The following is an 18,289-nucleotide window of genomic DNA, read 5'->3' as shown; positions in this document are numbered from 1 at the left end:
TCTATGTCCCTGACTGTAAGCACACTACCTTGACGGACTTTTGATCTCTTGAAAAAGCTGGTTGACTGCCGTAGCCTGTATGCCCAGCTTTTTAATTTGCGAGTCCAGGATTTCTTGCTAATAGGACTTTTGAGACTAGGACAAGTAAAGCTTAGGCCAAAATATCCACCTCCTGTCTGCAGATGAATGGCTCCACCGCTTGACACAGCAGCAGGATAGGCCTCTGGATCCCCTGGAAGTGAAGCATCTGGGGACATCTCCTAATGGAGACAAAAAGAAAAAAACCAAAATGGTAATAATTTAGGTAAGGTGAAGCAGTTGTTTATACCACTGGAGTTTCTTGCATGGACTAATCAGTAATCAAAAATAGAATGCTATGTATACTTGCATATCAGAGTGAATCTGAAGTATTCAACTTATAGGAATTAATCCTTCCCCTTTCTTTAAAAATATTATTTGGACTTCAGATAAATAAAGAGCAGAATATTAATCTTCCATCCTAGACTATTTTTCATTATAGCAACTTTGAAAACTGAAAATTAAAATTATTTCCTTCATATGCTTCATTTACTAAAAAAGGTTACTGAAGCCCTATGCTCTTAAAATGAAACTTTCATTTATGCTCATATTATTTGAGAGAGTTAAGGATGCCTAACTCACATGATAACATAGAAAAACAAGATATCTAGGCATTTAGATTTATAAAGAAATATTACCAAATGAAATTTCTTACTTTATGTAAGCACACAGAAATTTACAATGGGCCTTAAAATTATTTCAAATTCTTGCTCTAAAAATTGTTAACATCAGGTCACAGCTGGCTATGAAGTCACTCTCCTCTTCTTGTCTCCCATCCCTCCCAACAAAATGTCAAAATTAACTGTTACATTCTAAATGAGTACTTGAAAAGTAAATCCTCTATGATAATTAATACAAAAAATACACAACTTCGGGAAACATGAGAATCATCTCTACTAATCTAGAAAATTAAATGAGTATTTAAAAGTTCAAAGAATGGGATTCAGCATTTGTCTGTAGGAAGACAGCCTAAGTGGTATTAAGTATACTGGAGTCTTGAATAAGCATTAACACTCAGGGCAGGTCGGCAGTTATTAAAATTCTGAACAATCAGTTCTTATTTTCCAAAGTCCTATTTTGGGAAAAAAAAAAGTCTCATTCTGGACTAGTAATAATGCTACTTTCATGAAGAGAAAAAATTCCTCAGTAATATTAAATTTAGAAAAATGTTACATTGGTCTCACTGAAATTACAGAAAATTTTTAATAAGTAATAACTGGATCAAGATGGTAAGTTAAGAACAAGTTCTAGCCTACCTTATCAATCCAAATCCATAGACATGACAGAAAAAACAGACATAGACACATGCACATATGATTAAAGGAGGAAAACGCAGCCCATGACACATGCAGGAACTATTTCAATAAGCTGCAAACTTGGGTTGCAGATATAGGCAGTGAGAGAGCCCTGGTCAACCAGAAGGAAGAGTGATTGGCTAGAATGCTTACAAAGCTGTGCCCAATCTATCTCCTATCAGCCTCAACATCATCTCATAACACTCTCCTATTTCCTGGACTTCTTTTGGTTCCTTGAACAGGTCTCCACCTATGAATGTTACCACCACACACAAGCTCTTCCCTGACCACCCTATATAAAGTAATCTCCTATTCATTCTGTCATAGGCCTTTCCTTTATTTATTTGTTTAGGGTCTATCTTCCCCCACTAGAATTTGGGCTTCACAAAAAGATTAAGGAGGGCACGTATTCCATGGTGCACTGGGTGTTATATGCAACTAATGAATCATCGAACTTTACATCAAAAACCAGGGATGTACTGTATGGTGACTGACATAATATAATAAAAAATATTAAAAAAAAGAGAGATCTTGACTTACTCACTGAATGGGAGAGTAAACTGGTTGGGGTGCCAAAGAGAGAATAGCCAGGCAGTTCTTCTTTCCCTCCCTACCTCTACAGCAAGCAAAAGATAGCAGAGGCATCTTCTCCCAAATAGGAGTGTTGAGAGGAAAATGTTTGTCACCCAATCAGCAATGTAGGAAGGAGATAACATCCAGGAGGAAGGGAAAGCCCTTCCACCTTTGAAGACTATTAAGCTACCCTCTAGGCAGCATTTCGAGAAAAGTTGTAATATTGAGAGCCAAAAAGCATGTCCCATGCCTTTCCCCAAATTACTGGAGGAAGGCTACACCAATTATACATAGCATTTAGAGAGACAAACAAGGAATCTTACAGGGGAAAAAGAAAAGATGAGTCTAAGAATCACCAAATACTTATGGGAAATCAACACTATAAGAAAACACTAGGGGTGCCTGGCTGGCTCAGTCAGTAGAGCATGTGACTCTTGATCTCATCAGGGTCATGAGTTGAGGCCCCACACTGGGTGTGGAGCCTATATAAAAAGTAAACAAATAAAAATTTTTAAAAAGAAAGAGGGGCGCCTGGGTGGCACAGCAGTTAAGCGTCTGCCTTCGGCTCAGGGCGTGATTCTGGCATTATGGGATCGAGCCCCACATCAGGCTCCTCCGCTATGAGCCTGCTTCTTCCTCTCCCACTCCCACTGCTTGTGTTCCCTCTCTCACTGGCTGTCTCTATCTCTGTCGAATAAATAAATAAAATCTTTAAATAAATAAATAAATAAAAAGAAAGAAAACGCTCAATTCAACAAGAAGAAGAATAGCCAAGGAAATAGCATCAATAACATAGAATAAGATTTTAATATCTCCAGAAAGATGTGTGAAGATAATACAACCATAAGAAAAAGTTACTGGATATTAAAAATATAATCCTTGGGGTGCCTGGGTGGCTCAGTGGGTTAAACATCCAACTCTTGATTTCAGCTCAGATCATGATCTCAGGGTTGTGAGATTGAGCCCCACATCGGGCTCTGTGCTGAGTGTGAAGCCTGCTCAAGATTCTCTCTCTCCCTCTCCCTCTGCCCTTCTCTCTTCCCCTCTCTAAAAAAATGAATAAAAATAAAAATAAAAATTTAAAAATAAAAATAGAATCCTTGACATAAAAAATATAGCTGAATAGGAGACTGGAAACAGCTTAAAAATTGAGAAATTCTCCCAGTACAAAAAAGCAAAAGGACAAAGAGATGGAAAGCATGCAATGAAAAGTTAATAGATAAGAAAAACAGGAAATGAAGAAATAAATTCTTTTTACAGATGACATGATCTTATGTATTATACAGAAAATCCTAAATGATACACAAACTCAGCAAAATTGGAGGATACAACATTAACACTTAAAAATTAGTTGTATTTCTATACAGTAACAATGAAAAATCTGAAAAGGAATTCCATTTATAATAACAACAAAGAGAATAACAATGGTGCTGGAACAACTGGATAGTCAGATGCAAAAGAATGAAGGTGAACCCTTATTTCACACCATATACAAAAATTAACTCAAAATGACCCTACCATGTATACTTAATCAAGTGTGAAGCAAAATAAAGGCATTTTTGGACTTAAAAAAAAACAAATTAGTCACCCATGCAACATATTTAAAAATATTACTCATGGAAGCATTTCATGGAAGGGAAAAAAGGAATTCTAGGACACCAGAAATAGTGACAAGTAAGTTTGATCCAGAAGTAGCAATGGACACTTAAACAAAAGAATCCATTTGACCTCGACGCTTGAAAGAGTGTCCTTTGAGCAACAAAATTTAAATGACAGAAAATTATATTTCATTTTTTATGGTTCCAGTCATATTACATGATCGTCAGGTAACACATATAATCATAATATAAATGCTGTTTATTGACCTTTGATTCTTCGAATCAACCAACAAAGCACAACCAATGTTAAAGGAAAAAAAATGCAGATGTTATAATCTTTGCCAGTGTTAAAAAGTAATACAAGTAATAAAAATTGAGAGATGTATGGGAAAGAAGAGGAAAGGGAAAATATAGTAATTTCCTCACCCTTCATAGCAGTGAATTATTAGATATTGCCTAAAATTATTATATCAAAAAACAGATGAATAAGTCTATTATTTACAAGTTACTAATGACAATGACTTCAAGAATTAAAATGAGGAACTTAACAGTGTTTGGGGAGCAGAATAGGGTATAAGAAGTTGTTAATATAATTAATTTTCTTTCTGAATTGCTTTCCTGTTTATATATTAATTACATAATTTAAAATTACTAGTTTACAACAATATAAATATTTAAGTTATAGCTATTCAATGGACTATTATGCCATTGTTTAAAAAACATAAGTGAGGTGGAACTACGTGTACCAACATGGATAAATGTTCATAACTGAAAAAAATGCAGAACAGCACAGGTATGTAAAGAAGTATATGCATATAAACCTATATATCTATGTCATTTTAAATATGTAATAAAGAAGTATGATTGGGGAGCCTGGGTGGCTCAGTCAGTTAAGCATCTGACTTCGGCTCAGGTCATGATCTTGGGGGGGTCTGAGCCCCAAGTTGGGCTCCCCACTCAGCAGGGGGGTCTCCCTCTCCTTCTACCCCTCCCCCTGCTCATGCTTTCTTTCTCTCTCAAATAAATAAATAAAATCTTTTTAAAAAAGAAGCATGATTATACAAGTATTTGTATGTTAATTAAAACTATGTCTGCAAAGATTCATTAATAGCTATGTCTATAGGTTTGGAAGTGGGATGCATTTTACTTTATATACACATATAGTACTCATAACAATAAAGAGATACAGTGGTGAAGATTTAGAAATATATCTATGATATACTATAAAATGAAAAGATAAATTTGCAGACCAATATGCATATAGCACAATCCTATTTTTGTAAATAAAAAGTTATAGGTATGTAAATAGATCCATGTAAGCTTAAGAAGGATAAGTACCAAATAGTAGATAAACACGAGATAGTCATTACCCCTGTGATCTGAAGGAATAGAAAGGGAAATTAAGTTCCTATGTTACATAACTTAAAAAAAATACCATATGATTTCACTCATATGTGGAATTTAAGAAACAAAACAAATGAACATGGGGTAGGGGAAGAGGAAAAACCAAGAATCAGACTCTTAACTATAGTGAACAAACTGATGGTTACCAGAGGGGAGGTGGGTGGAGGGATGGGCTAAATAGGTGACAAGGATTAAGGAGGGCACTTGTGACGAGCACAGGGTGTTATGTGGGTGTGTTGAATCACTACCTTGTATTCCTGCACTAATATTCCACTGGATGTGAAATGGAATTTAAATAAAAACTTAAAAAATTAATAAGTTTTTTTCCAAATAAAACCCACCAAACAAGATTAAACTAAAACCATAAACTTTTAAGAAAGGAAATTGGTAACGGGCACTTTTAAGTGGAAATCTAAAAGCCAGATCTTCCCACCCACTAAAACAATCTATAAATTAGTCCTGTTCTGTCACTAATACGAAAAAAGACCATCCTTGCAAGTTCCTAGCTAATTCACCAGAGGGCTCTCTCACCAAAGATACTTCTGTCGTCTCTCTTTAGAAATTCCAGGCACCTGCAGCCGAAGTCATGGCCTTCTTAAATACCTGTGACCTCAGAACCTTGTGACATAGACAATTCCATTTCAAAGGATATAACGTTAGAAAAGAAGGAATTTCTTTAAAAGAATAAGGATAAGTAATTGATTAGAAAGAATAATACTTACATGTAAACATAATTCGCTGGGTATAGAAGTTATCACATTCAGGTCCCTTTTGAATACTGATATGTTAGCAGGCTGACTTGCAGCCACATTAGACAGAATCTTAGAGCCTGTCTGCTGAAAATTAGGGGACTGTGCAGGACTATCTTGAATTCCACTGTGACTGATGCCTATGACTTCTGGCACTGGACATGAGAGCGTATCTTCAGCAGAGGAAGAAAATGGAGAGTCTATGCTTTGGGTATCCTTCTGACTCTCAGGATAGATGCTAGATATGCTATGCTCCTGATAGAGCAAGTTTCTTAATTTTTCATCCAGAGTTTTAATTCGGTTGTCTGCAAACTCCATTTTTGGAGGTCTTTCCCCATCTGATTCCAGGATAGTAGAGGGTAGAAGGGTAGTCAGTTCAAGGCCAGGGGTCTGAGTGGGAATGACCATCTTAGGAGAACTTGCTTCAGTGTTCATTGTGGTTTCTCCTTCTTGGGAAGTAAACTCTGCATCCATAGTTGGCTGCTGCACTGCTAAGGATTGAGGCTTTTGATCAGACATAAATGCCAGAGTTGTAAGAGAGTTACCAGCAATCTGAGTTGACTCGCCAGGAGGGACCAGAAGTACATCGGCCTGACTGGCAGCTTGGTGACATGAATATACAGGTAGAAATATGCCTGCTTGGTTGGTGAGTCCCTCACATTCAACTGGAACTGCACAAACTGAAGTAGCTGCATGACTTGAACTACTAGTAACTGGTGCCATTATCTGCCTGTCATCCTCCACTCGATAAAATATAGCTGGCTGCTTAGTTTCTACACTGGCATATTCAGAAATCTTACCATCAACTACATCCTTGAGTTCTGATTTGGAGGCAAAAAGTACACGCTGGCATGGATTACTTTCTAGAGTGGGCAGTGTGTCCTGTGATATTTCCTTATTACTTGTGGTTCTTGGACCTGGAACAATAACAAAGAATAGCTAGGCACATATTAATAAATACATAGCATGGACTAGTAACCAAACTCAAAGGGGACAAGAGGAGCAAGGGACAAACAAGAATGGGTGAGAATAAGTCTTGTAAATAAGACTCAAAATACACAGAATTCAACCTGTCAAGGAATAAAAACCTTTTCTTTATTTTTTCCATAAACATTATATTTTTTAAAATATTACATTTTAAAATGGCTTAAATTATATCCTAATAATAACATCTTCAAAAATGCTTATGAAAATTCTCATAAGAATAAAATACCCATGAACACAAATTAAAGATATGGTGTATATTTTGTAACCCCTCCAAGTCTGGAGAAAGTTGGCAGACAATGAACACTTACCAGGAAGAAGAGATAGCCCAGGAACTGTAGACATGGACTGCTGAAGAGAAGGAGGAGATTGAGCCTCACGGTTTCTTATTGTTTGATTGATACAAAATCGCCACCGACCAACTGGGGATGACTGTGGAGCAGATTCATCTGTAGAAAGAATTAGCAAAAATCAATATGCTAAGCTATTGTCAACATGTTTACCCTATTAAGGAAACCAGGTTAAAACACCAATTTGTCTTGTATCTCCATTTCCAACAGCACTAGGATATGTGTAATTTATAAGACCAGACCTCCCAATGCTGGCAAATACTCTAAAGAACTAAGCACAAAATATAGTTAGGGAAGGATTTTAAAATCTATGAAACAAACATTGTATCAATAGCAATTAGAAGCAGGGCACATTTTTGGGAAAAAATGGAAAGCACTTTCTCCAATAAAGCCTATATCTCCTGTTCTGCATCCTGATTATGATGATGCTTACACAAATCTGTGAGTATTAAAATTTATAGAACTATACACCAAAAGAAAAAAGTCAATTTTACTGTATGACAACTTAAACATAAAGTAAGTCCCTACATCTTTACTCCTACTTTGTAAACTTATTCAAATAAGTAATTCTTTTTATAAACTTTACCATGCTTTATCTGTCAGAAATCTGCTCAAATTCCTTCTAACAAGAAAGAACAGAGGAGGACCCTGGCATCCTAACACAAAGTAAATTTCAGGGCAATGGTATCTGATTTCATGACTCCCACACCACCTGTTGCTTCTTCATGTTGTTATAATTCCTTCACAGGTCCTCATTTGTCTATGGCTCTTCGCCCCCTCCCAGATACTCTAAATATAACCATGACCAGAGCTGAAAAGAATGGAGAGATAAAGTCATCAGAAAAGAAAACAGAAGACCCCATTTTTAGTCCCTGGAAGCTTAGCTAGTATCTGATTTACAAAAACTTAATCAGTGATCACAGCAGGTAGAAGTATAACACTAGTGGAAGGAAATCAAGATATAAATGACTATATTAAAACATGAGGTAAACTTAGAACATAGTGGTATTAGTTAAGAAAGGTTCTGTCCATATCATATCAGTGGTTAAAAAAAACCAACTTACCAATTAACTTCAAAGTGTAAAGCCATTAAAGGTCATCAGTACTGTGACTGCTTTTCTGGTAACATACCATGCAACGACTCAGAAATAAATTAATTGGATAAAGAACTAACTTGAAGGAAATCTGGAGAATGGTTTTACTTTTTACATCTGGGCTAAAAAGACCTTTTCAAATGCAGGAAAATCTACATTAACAATTTATCAATTTCCTTTACTGGCTAACATCTTTCCCGATGAAGATATGTAAATTAAAGTTTCCAAATGTCTTGCTTCAAAAGCCACATGGTAAATTTTATGAAATATACTTACTGCTGGTTTGAGTGGATGCAGAATTTATCTGTACTTGCTCGGATGATCCTGTCTGAATTAAAAATGAATAGATAAATAAAGAAGTTCCTGATATATATTTGAGAAGACCTATTTGCTAAACAACTGCTCTTACTTGGCTATTGTTGGATTCCACAGTAATGGAGTCAATTCCGGTGGCTCTATCTGCAGCAGAGTGGACATGAAGGATCTCCTGGGCTTGACCTACAATAGCCCTCAATTCTTCTACAAATTTTTCTTTCTCACTTTCTAGCACAAAGTTATCTTCAACCTGTCCAAAAGTAAAAGTAAGTCTATTAAATTAAGTTTCTTCAGAATTATAATGTTGTATCAATGGTGACTACCTTAAAGAAAAATAAATGAAAATTAAGTATTTAGATACAAAGGCCACAACAGAATTAAAAACAACTGGCACTGGGGCACCTGGATGGCTTAGTTGGTTGAGTGTCCAACACTTGGTTTCAGCTCAGGTAATGATCTCAGGGTCGTGAGATCAAGCCCAGCATCAGGCTCCATACTCAGAGGGGACTCTGCTTGAGACTCTTTCCCTCTGCCCCTCCCCTGGCTCATGCTCTTGCACTCTCTAAAATAAATAAATAAATCTTAAAAAAAAACAAAACGACCACACTAAAATGCCACATAAAACATTAACTTATTCTTATTTTGAGATCAGTGACATTTGTCAGATTGGTACTACCTACCAGAGAAAAAGCCAGCAATTTAAAAAATATCTCACATTCTATAAATTATCATTTGAGGAACATGACTGAGGCAATGTTTACAATTACCACTAGGATGTCCAAACCCAAAAGTTTTTAAATCACAAAATGAAACATCTCTAAAGGTTATAAAGAATGGCCTGGAGAGTTCAGAAAATATTATGTTAAACAAGAGGCAGAACTAACAATATTATTAACTTTTAAAACGCTTAATTCTGTTTCTCCAGGAATGCACATCTAAAGAAAACTGGCAGAAACAAAAGCATTATGTAATCTTGCTTCCACCCTTACTTATCTGCATTAAAAAAAAAGAGGGCAAAACTACTAACTTCAGCCTAACAATTCAAAGAAAATATGAAAACTAAAAGAAATGATGAGCATTACTTAAATACCTATTTGTAAGACGATGTATCAGTAGCTAACACATTAGAATTACCTGGGGTATTTTACAAATTAGTGATGCTTAGGCCTTACATCCAAAGAGTCTGATTTAATTAGGGACCCAGGCAATGGATTTGTTTTTAAAAAGCTCTTAAGGTAACTTTAACATGCAGCCAGGGATAAGAATCATTGACCTAGATAACCTCTTAATAAAACCCCCTTATAATAAGTTTAGAGATAAATATACTGAAACAAAAGAAGGTACAGTGACTTACTTTTGATCATGAGTAGTATTGCTCTGTGAAAATTTTAAAAACTAATGGTACCCTAAAAAAGATTGCTCTGAATAAATGAGGGGAGAGTATGAGGAAAAAAAGAGACAGAATACTAAAGGGAAAATAATTTGGTTTCACTGTACTTACCATATAGTCTGCAATATCCTCTGGTGCATCACCATCAACATCAAACTTGAAGGTGACCATCTTGTTGTTGTGTGTCTCCAGTTGACACTCCACCATATTGTCTCCAGATACTGAAACCTGGGCACAAACATTTCACCAATTTAAGAGTCACAGTTATTTATTATCTTCTCTTTGCAAACCTACCAAGGAACATCTAGATGAGCTCACATTCAATATACGGAAAAGTAGTTTAAACTGTTGAGAATATAAAAGGATTGTTTTTCCCTATTGAAATAGTGTCTTAACACCCATTCTATGACAAATACAAGAGTTAAATTAGCAAAATATAAATTAGAAATGTGAACCCTGTGAGAAAGAAAAAGGAATACAACTTTTATAAAAAGACAAAAAAGTCAGAAGAGTTACTCTATTTTTCTAAAATGCAAAGATTGTTCAGTCCTACATTTCCAAAATTCTCTTAATCCCACAAATTGGCTCTTTAAACAGAAGAAAATGCACTGCTATTGGAAATGTATACTGGTCCAGCCTTTTTGGACAGCCCGTCTAGCAATATGTATTTCAAAATTTTTTAAATCTTCATATATTTTCATCAGTTTTATTAATTTATTTTAAATTGAAGTATAATTAACATACACAACACAGTTATATTGAATTTAAGTGTCCAACATACTGATTTAACAATTCCATACATTACTTAGTGCTCACCATGGTAAATGTACTCACCATCTGTCACCAAACAATGTCATTACAATGTCATTGACTATATTCCCTTTGCTGTACATCCCAACCAACAAAACAACTTCCCTCTGCCAACCACTTTTATTCTCTGTATTAATGAGTTTGGGTTGTTTTGTTTGTTTTTGTTTGTCACTTTTTCACCCATTAATTCAACTTCTAGGAAAGAAGCATTAAAAAGAATCAGGGATGTTTATAAAGATCTGTGTTCAAGAGTGTCTACTACAGTGAGATATGTACAGGCAGACAGACAAAAGGAGAAAGACAAAGAAGACACAGATTGGCAGACAGAGAGACTGACAGAAAAAAACAACCTAAATGACAACAGAAGAAATTATTAAATTATTATATCTCTATATAAAGGACTATGTAAGACAACAATTGAAAATATTACATTACTGAAAAATTACTGACACAGGAGAATGTACATGATATATTTAGCTTTTAAAAAGGGAGACTATGACTTCTTAGACTATTGCAAAAAATAGAAGAGGAAGGAAAACTTCCAAATTCATTCTATGACGCCAGCATTAACTGGATACAAAAACCAGATAAAAAAACTACAAAAAAAAAAGAACTACAAGCCAATATCCCTGATAAACATGGATGCAAAAACACTCAACAAAATACTACCATACTGAATCCAGCAACACATTTAAAAAATCATTTACCACAACCAAGCAGAATTGATTCCTTGGATGCAAGGGTGGTTCAATATTCATAAATAAATCAATGTGATACACACATCAACATGAGAAAGAATAAGAACCATATGATCATTTCAATAGATGCATAAAAAGCATATGACAAAGCACAACATCCTTTCATGATGAAAACCCTCAATAAAGTAAGTTTGTAGGGAACATACCTCAACACAATAAAGGCCGTATGTGAAAAATCCATAGAAAACATCATGCTCAATGATGAAAAACTGACACTTTTCCCCCCAGGGTGAGGAAAAATTCAAGGATGTCCACTCTCACCACTTTTTATTCAACATGGTACTGGGAATCCTAGCCACAGCAATCAAATGACAAAAACAAATAAAAGGAATCCAAATTGGTAAGGAAGAAGTAAAACTTCTATTATTTGCAGATGACATGATACTACATATAGAAAACCTAAAAAAAAAAAACCGAAAAAACTACTAGAACTGATAAATGAATTTACTAAGGCCACAGGATACAAAATCAATGTACAAAAATCAGTTGCATTTCAATACACTAATAATGAATCACCAGAAAAAGAAAGAAAGCAAGCATCACATTTACAATTACACCAAAAATAATAAAATACCTTGGAATAAACTTACCAAAGAGGCAAAAGACCTGTACTCTGAAAAGTATAAAATTCTGATGGAAGATGAAGATGACACAAAGAAATGGAAAGATATCCCATGCTCATGGGTTGAAAGAACAAATACTGTTAAAATGACCATACTATCCAAAGCAATCTATACATTTAATGCAAACCCTATCAAAGTAACAACATTTTTACAGAACTAGAACAAAATATCCCAAAATTTGTATGCGACCACAAAAAACCCGGATTAGCCAAAACAATCTTCAAAAAGAAAAGCAAAGCTAGAGGTATCACAATTCCCCACGTCAAGTTATACCACACAGCCATTGTAATCAAAACAGTATGGTACTGGCACAAAAACACACACACAGATCAACAGAACAGGATAGAAAGCCCAGAAATAAACACACAATTATATGGTCAATTAATCTTCAACAAAAGAGACAAGAATATGCAATTGGAAAAAACAGTCTCTTTGAAAAATAGTGTTGGTAAAACTGGAGAGTTACACGCAAAAGAATGAAAGTGGACCACTTTCATACACTATACACAAAATAAATTCAAAATGGATGAAAGAATTAAATGAGAGGCCCCAAACCATAAAAATCCTAGAAGGGAACATAGGCAGTAATTTCCGTGACACTAGCTGTACCAACATTGTTCTAGATGTTTCCTGAGGCAAGGGAAATAAAAGTAGAAATGAACTATTGGGACTATATCAAAATAAAAAATTAATGTACAGCAATGGAAACAATCAACAAAACAAAAAACAACCCACTAAATGGGAGAAGATATTTGCAAATGATATATCCAATAAAGGGTTTTTATCTAAAATATATAAAGAAATTGGGGCGCCTGGGTGGCACAGCAGTTAAGCATCTGCCTTCGGCTCAGGGCGTGATCCCGGCATTATGGGATCGAGCCCCACATCAGGCTCTTCCGCTATGAGCCTGCTTCTTCCTCTCCCACTCCCCCTGCTTGTGTTCCCTCTCTTGCTGGCTGTCTCTATCTCTATCGAATAAATAAATAAATAAAATCTTTAAAAAAAAAAAAAGAAAGAAATTATACAACTCAACACAAGAAATAAACCAATTACAAAATGGGCAGTAGAGAGAGTCAGAGCTTGGCAAGATGGTGGAGTAGGAGGACCCGGAGCTCATCCCATCCCGTATTTTCAACTAGGTATCATCCACATCCAAGTCAATAAACTGGAGAGTGATCCAAAGACTGGCAAACCAAACTCCACAACTAAATAAAGGGAAGAATCTTCACCTCAAAGGTCAGGAAGGTCAGAGATGAAGAAGGCTGCCTGCAGGAGGGACTAGCTGTACATACAAAGATTGCTGAGAAACAGGTCCTCAAGGAAGACTAACCCCCATAAGGTATGGCTTTAAGAACCAGAGGGGTTGAATTCCATGAGTCTGTAAAACCAGTGGGGCTTAGAACCTGGAGCTTTGGAGGTCAGCTGACTCAGCACTGGGCAAGCCAGGAGGGCAAGTGATAGCTGGGTTGTCACCCTTAAAGAGACAGCAAGCTGTGGAGAGGCAACATAAAAATGGAAGTTCACACAAAGCCGGAGGAAAACAGGAGACATATGTTCATACTGATTTTGGATTGACTTGGAGGACTTTTCCTAAAATGAGGGAGCCTGATGCAGAGCTCAGCATGGGGCTCCACCTCACAACCCTGAGATCACAACCAGAGCTGAAACGAAGACTTGGACACCCAACTGACTACAGCACACCGGCGCCCCATAAAGTCACTACTTTCAAGAGCAGAAGACACAGGTGAATTTCTTGACACACAAAAACAGACATAGAAAGCCAGAAAAAATGAGGACACAAAAACTTATCCCAGCTGAAAGAACTGGACAAGGCCATAGCCAGAGATATAAGTAACATACCTCATAGAGAATGCAAAAAATGATAAGGAAACTCACTGGACTTGAGATGAGTGGAAGACATGAGTGAGACCCTTAACACAGAAATAAGGAAAGACATAGCAGAGATAAAGGGCACAATAAATGAAATGAGAAACACACTTGATGGAATGAACAGCAGGACAGAAGAAGCAGATAAATGAATTAGCGACCTAGAAGAAAAAGTAGTAGAAAGGAATCAAGCTAAACAAGAGAAAGACAAAAGAACTATGCAAAAAAAGAATAGACTTAGTGAACTCAGTGAATCCATCAAATGTAATAACATTAAAATAACAGGAGGCCCAAAAGAAGAAGAGAGAGGAAGGGGTGGGGGCAGAACATTTATTTCAAGAAATAATAGTTAAAAATGTCCCCAGTCTGGGGAAGGAAGCAAAATCCAGATCCAGGAGGCACAGAGAACCCCCAACAGAATAAACAAAAGCAGACTGATACCAAGATATATTGTAATTAAATTTGCAAAATATAGTAACAAAGAAAAAGATCTCAAAAGCTGTAAGACGAAAGAAATTCTTAACTTACAAAGGTAAACCATAAGGCTAGCAGGAGATTTTGCAACAGAAACGTTGCAAGCCAAAAGGGAGTGACATGATCTATTCAAAGTGCTGAAGGGGAAAAATCTGCAGCCAAGAATACTCTATACAGCAAAGCTATCATTCTGTATAAAAGAAGAGATAGACTTTCACAGATAAACAAAAACTAAAGCAGTTCATGATCACTAAACCAGCCCTGCAAGAAATATTCAAAAGGACTCTGAGCAGAAAAAAGAAAGCAAAAGTGACAGTATATGGGACACCTGGGTGGATCAGTCAGTTGAGCGTCTGACGCTTGATTTCGGCTCAGGTCATGATCTCAGGGTTGTGAGGTTTAGCCCCTAGGGAGTCTGCTAGAGATTCTCTCTCCCTCGCTTTCTGCCCCTCCCCCCACTCACGTGTGCTCGCTCTCTCTCCAAAACGAACAAATGAATAAATTAATAAATCTTTAAAAGTAAAAGTGACAGTAGAGATGTAGAAAACAGAAAGGTGGTAAAAATGAGTATTTCTGTAAAAAATCAGTTAAGGAACTCACTAAAAAAAAGGATAAAGTGAACTAAAATATACCTAAAACATGGGGAGGACAGGAGTAAAGAATGGGTTCAAACTTAAATGACCATCAACCTAATATAGACTGCAATAATGCAGATGTTATATCAAATTTATCAAATATCAAACATTACAGCATATGTCAAAACCACTAATATTCAAAGATAAAAAGAAAGAAATCCAAAGATATCATTAAAAAATCAGCAATACATGAAAGAGAAAAACACAAGGGTTAGAGAAAATCTTCAGAAACAGCCATAAACAAGTCATAAAATGCAATAAATACATATCTAATAGATATGTAATTGAAAATCACTTTCAATGTAATAACTAGAATAAATGCTCTAGTGAAAAGACATAGGGTAACAGAATGGATAAGAAAACAATGCCCATCTATATGCTGCCTACAAGAGACCGATTTTACATCTAAAGACATAGGAAGATTGAAAGTGACAGGATGGATAAGCATCTATCATGCCAACGGATGTCAAAAGAAAGTGGAATAGCAATACACACATCAGACGAACTAGACATTAAAACCAAAAATGTAAGAAGACACAAAAAAGGACATGACAAATAATAAAGGTGACAATCCAAGCTATAACAACTGTAAATATTTATTTTTTTTATTTTAATGTTTTTTTATTATATTATGTTAGTCACCATACAGTACATCCCTGGTTTTTGATGTAAAGTTCAATAATTCATTAGTTGCATATAACACCCAGTGCATCATGCAATACGTGCCCTCCTCACTACCCATCACAAGCCTATCCCATTCCCCCACCCACCTCCCCTCTGAAGCCCTCAGTTTGTTTCTCAGAGTCTATAGTCTCTCATGCTTCATTCCCACTGTAAATATTTATGAACCTAACATGGGACCACTGAAATACATAAAACAGTTAATAACAAACATAAAGGAACTTATTGATAATAATACAATAATAGCAGGGGACTTAAACACTCAACTTATATCAATGGACATATCCTCTAAACAGAAATTAAACAAGGAAACATTGGCATTTTATGACACTGGAACAGATGGACTTAACACATATATTCAGAACATTCCATCCCAAAACAGAACACACGTTCAAGTGCACACTGAACAACCTACAGAATAGATCACATATTAGCTCTCAAAACAAGCTACAACAAATTCAAGAAGACTGAAGTCATACCACGCATCTTTTCTGACCACAATGCTGTGAAACTAGAAGTCAACCACAAGAAAAAATCTGGAAAGACCACAAATATATGCAGGTTAAATAACATGCAACTAGTCAATGAATGGCTCAACCGGGAAATAAAAGAAGAAATAAAAAAGTACATAGAAACAAATGAAAATGAAAATACAATGGTCCAAAACCTCTGGGATACAGCAAAAGCTGTTCTAACACGGAAGTTTATAGCAACAGGTGTACCTCACCAAGCAAGAAGCTCTCAAATACACGACCTGACCTTACATCTAAAGGAGCTAGAGAAAAACAACAAACAAAACGTTGAGCCAGCAGAAGGAAGGAAAGAATAAAGATTAGAGCAGAAATAAATGATACAGAAACTGAAAAAAAACACCCAATAGAATATACCAGTGAAAGCAAGGGCTGGCTCTATGAAAAAAAAAATCAATAAAATTGATAAACCTCTACCAGGACTTAACAGGAAAAAAAGAAAAAAGGCTCAAATAAATAAAATCACAAATGAGCAAAGAGAAATAACAACCAACAACACACATAGAAACAATCATAAGAGGGCGCGCCTGGGTGGCACAGCGGTTGAGCGTCTGCCTTCGGCTCAGGGCGTGATCCTTGCGTTATGGGATCGAGCCCCACATCAGGCTCCTCCGCTATGAGCCTGCTTCTTCCTCTCCCACTCCCCCTGCTTGTGTTCCCTCTCTCGCTGGCTGTCTCTATCTCTGTCGAATAAATAAATAAAATCTTTAAAAAAAAAGAAACAAACAATCATAAGAGAATATTATGAAAAACTACATGCCAGAAATTGGACAACCTAGAAGAAATGGATAAATTCCTACAAACATATAAACTACCAAAACTGAAACAAGGGAATAGAAAATTTGAACAGATAACTAGCAAAGAACTCGAATCAGTAATCAAAAAACTCCCAACAAACAAAAGTCCAGGTCCAGATGGATTCACAAGCGAATTCTACAAAACATTTAAAGAAGAGTTAATGCCTATTCTCCTCAAACTATTCCAAAAAATAGAGAAGAAAGGAAAACTTGCAAATTTACTCTAAGATGCCAGCATTACCCTGATACCAAAGCCAGATAAAGGCACCACTAGAAAAGAGAACTACAGGTCAATATCCCTGATGAACATATACACAAAAATCAATGTTTGAAAGGAAAAGCAGGGGCGCCTGGGTGGCTGAGTTGGTTAAGCGTCGGACTCTTGATTTCAGCTCAGGTCATGATCTCGGCATTGTGAGACTGAACCTCACACTGGGCTCCATGCTCAGCAGGCAGTCTGCTCCTCCTCCTCCTGTCTCTCTCCCTCCCCCTATGCCCCTCCCTCCACTCACACTCATGTGTGTTCTCTCTCTCTCAAAAAATAAACAAACAAATAAATCTTTAAAAAATACAAATAAAAGGAAAAGCAAAACTGGAGGCATCACAAATCTGGACATCAGGTTATACAACTAAGCTATATTAATCAAAACACTATGGTACTGGCACAAAAATAAACACACAGATCAATGAAAGATAAAAGAAAATCTAGAATTAAACCCACAAGTTTAGATCAATTAATTTTCAACAAAGCAGGAAACAATATCCAATGGTAAAAGGACAGTCTCTTCAACAAATGGCATTGGAAAAAATTGGACAACAACATGCAAAAGAATGTAATTCCACCACTTTCTGACACCATACACAAAAACAAATTCAAAATGGATTAAAGATCTAAATGTAAGACCTAAAACTGCAAAAATTCTAGAAGAGAACACAAACAGTAACTTGTTGACATCAGCATCAGCAACTTCTTTCTAGTTATATCTCCTGAAGACGGAAACAAAAGCAAAAACGATCTATTGGGACTACATCAAAATAAAAAGCTTCTATACAGCAAAGGAAACAATTAACAAAACTAAAAGGCAACCTATGGAATGGGAGATGATATTTGCAAATTACATATCTGATAAAGGGCTAATATACAAAATATGTTAAGAATTTATATAATTCAACACAACAAAAACAAGTAATCCAACTACGAAGTTGTCAGAAGACACAAACAGACATTTCTCCAAAGAAGACATTCAGATGGCCAACAGACACA

General features: G+C 36.0%; 1 protein-coding gene across 2 annotated transcripts in view; it reads right to left on the bottom strand.

Annotated features, from left to right (window-relative positions):
* The window catches only part of WNK3 (WNK lysine deficient protein kinase 3), a 152,144-nt gene that overhangs the window by 21,207 nt on the left and 112,648 nt on the right, over positions 1-18,289 (bottom strand). The window contains exons 12-17 of one of the 2 annotated variants that reach the window (XM_008710830.2): positions 9,942-10,058; positions 8,535-8,690; positions 8,402-8,453; positions 6,993-7,130; positions 5,671-6,614; positions 29-260 (exon numbers count right to left, since the gene is read on the bottom strand). In XM_008710830.2, coding sequence (XP_008709052.2) covers positions 29-260; positions 5,671-6,614; positions 6,993-7,130; positions 8,402-8,453; positions 8,535-8,690; positions 9,942-10,058 — 1,639 coding nt within the window. The remainder of the gene's footprint in view (positions 1-28; positions 261-5,670; positions 6,615-6,992; positions 7,131-8,401; positions 8,454-8,534; positions 8,691-9,941; positions 10,059-18,289) is intronic. The other variant, XM_008710831.2, reaches the window with a different exon arrangement.

Source organism: Ursus maritimus, assembly GCF_017311325.1.
Source record: "Ursus maritimus isolate PB19 chromosome X unlocalized genomic scaffold, ASM1731132v1 scaffold_X1, whole genome shotgun sequence".
Classification (NCBI taxonomy): domain Eukaryota; kingdom Metazoa; phylum Chordata; class Mammalia; order Carnivora; family Ursidae; genus Ursus; species Ursus maritimus.
Note: the sequence above shows the minus strand (reverse complement) of the source record. Positions and strands in the feature narration are given on the sequence as shown.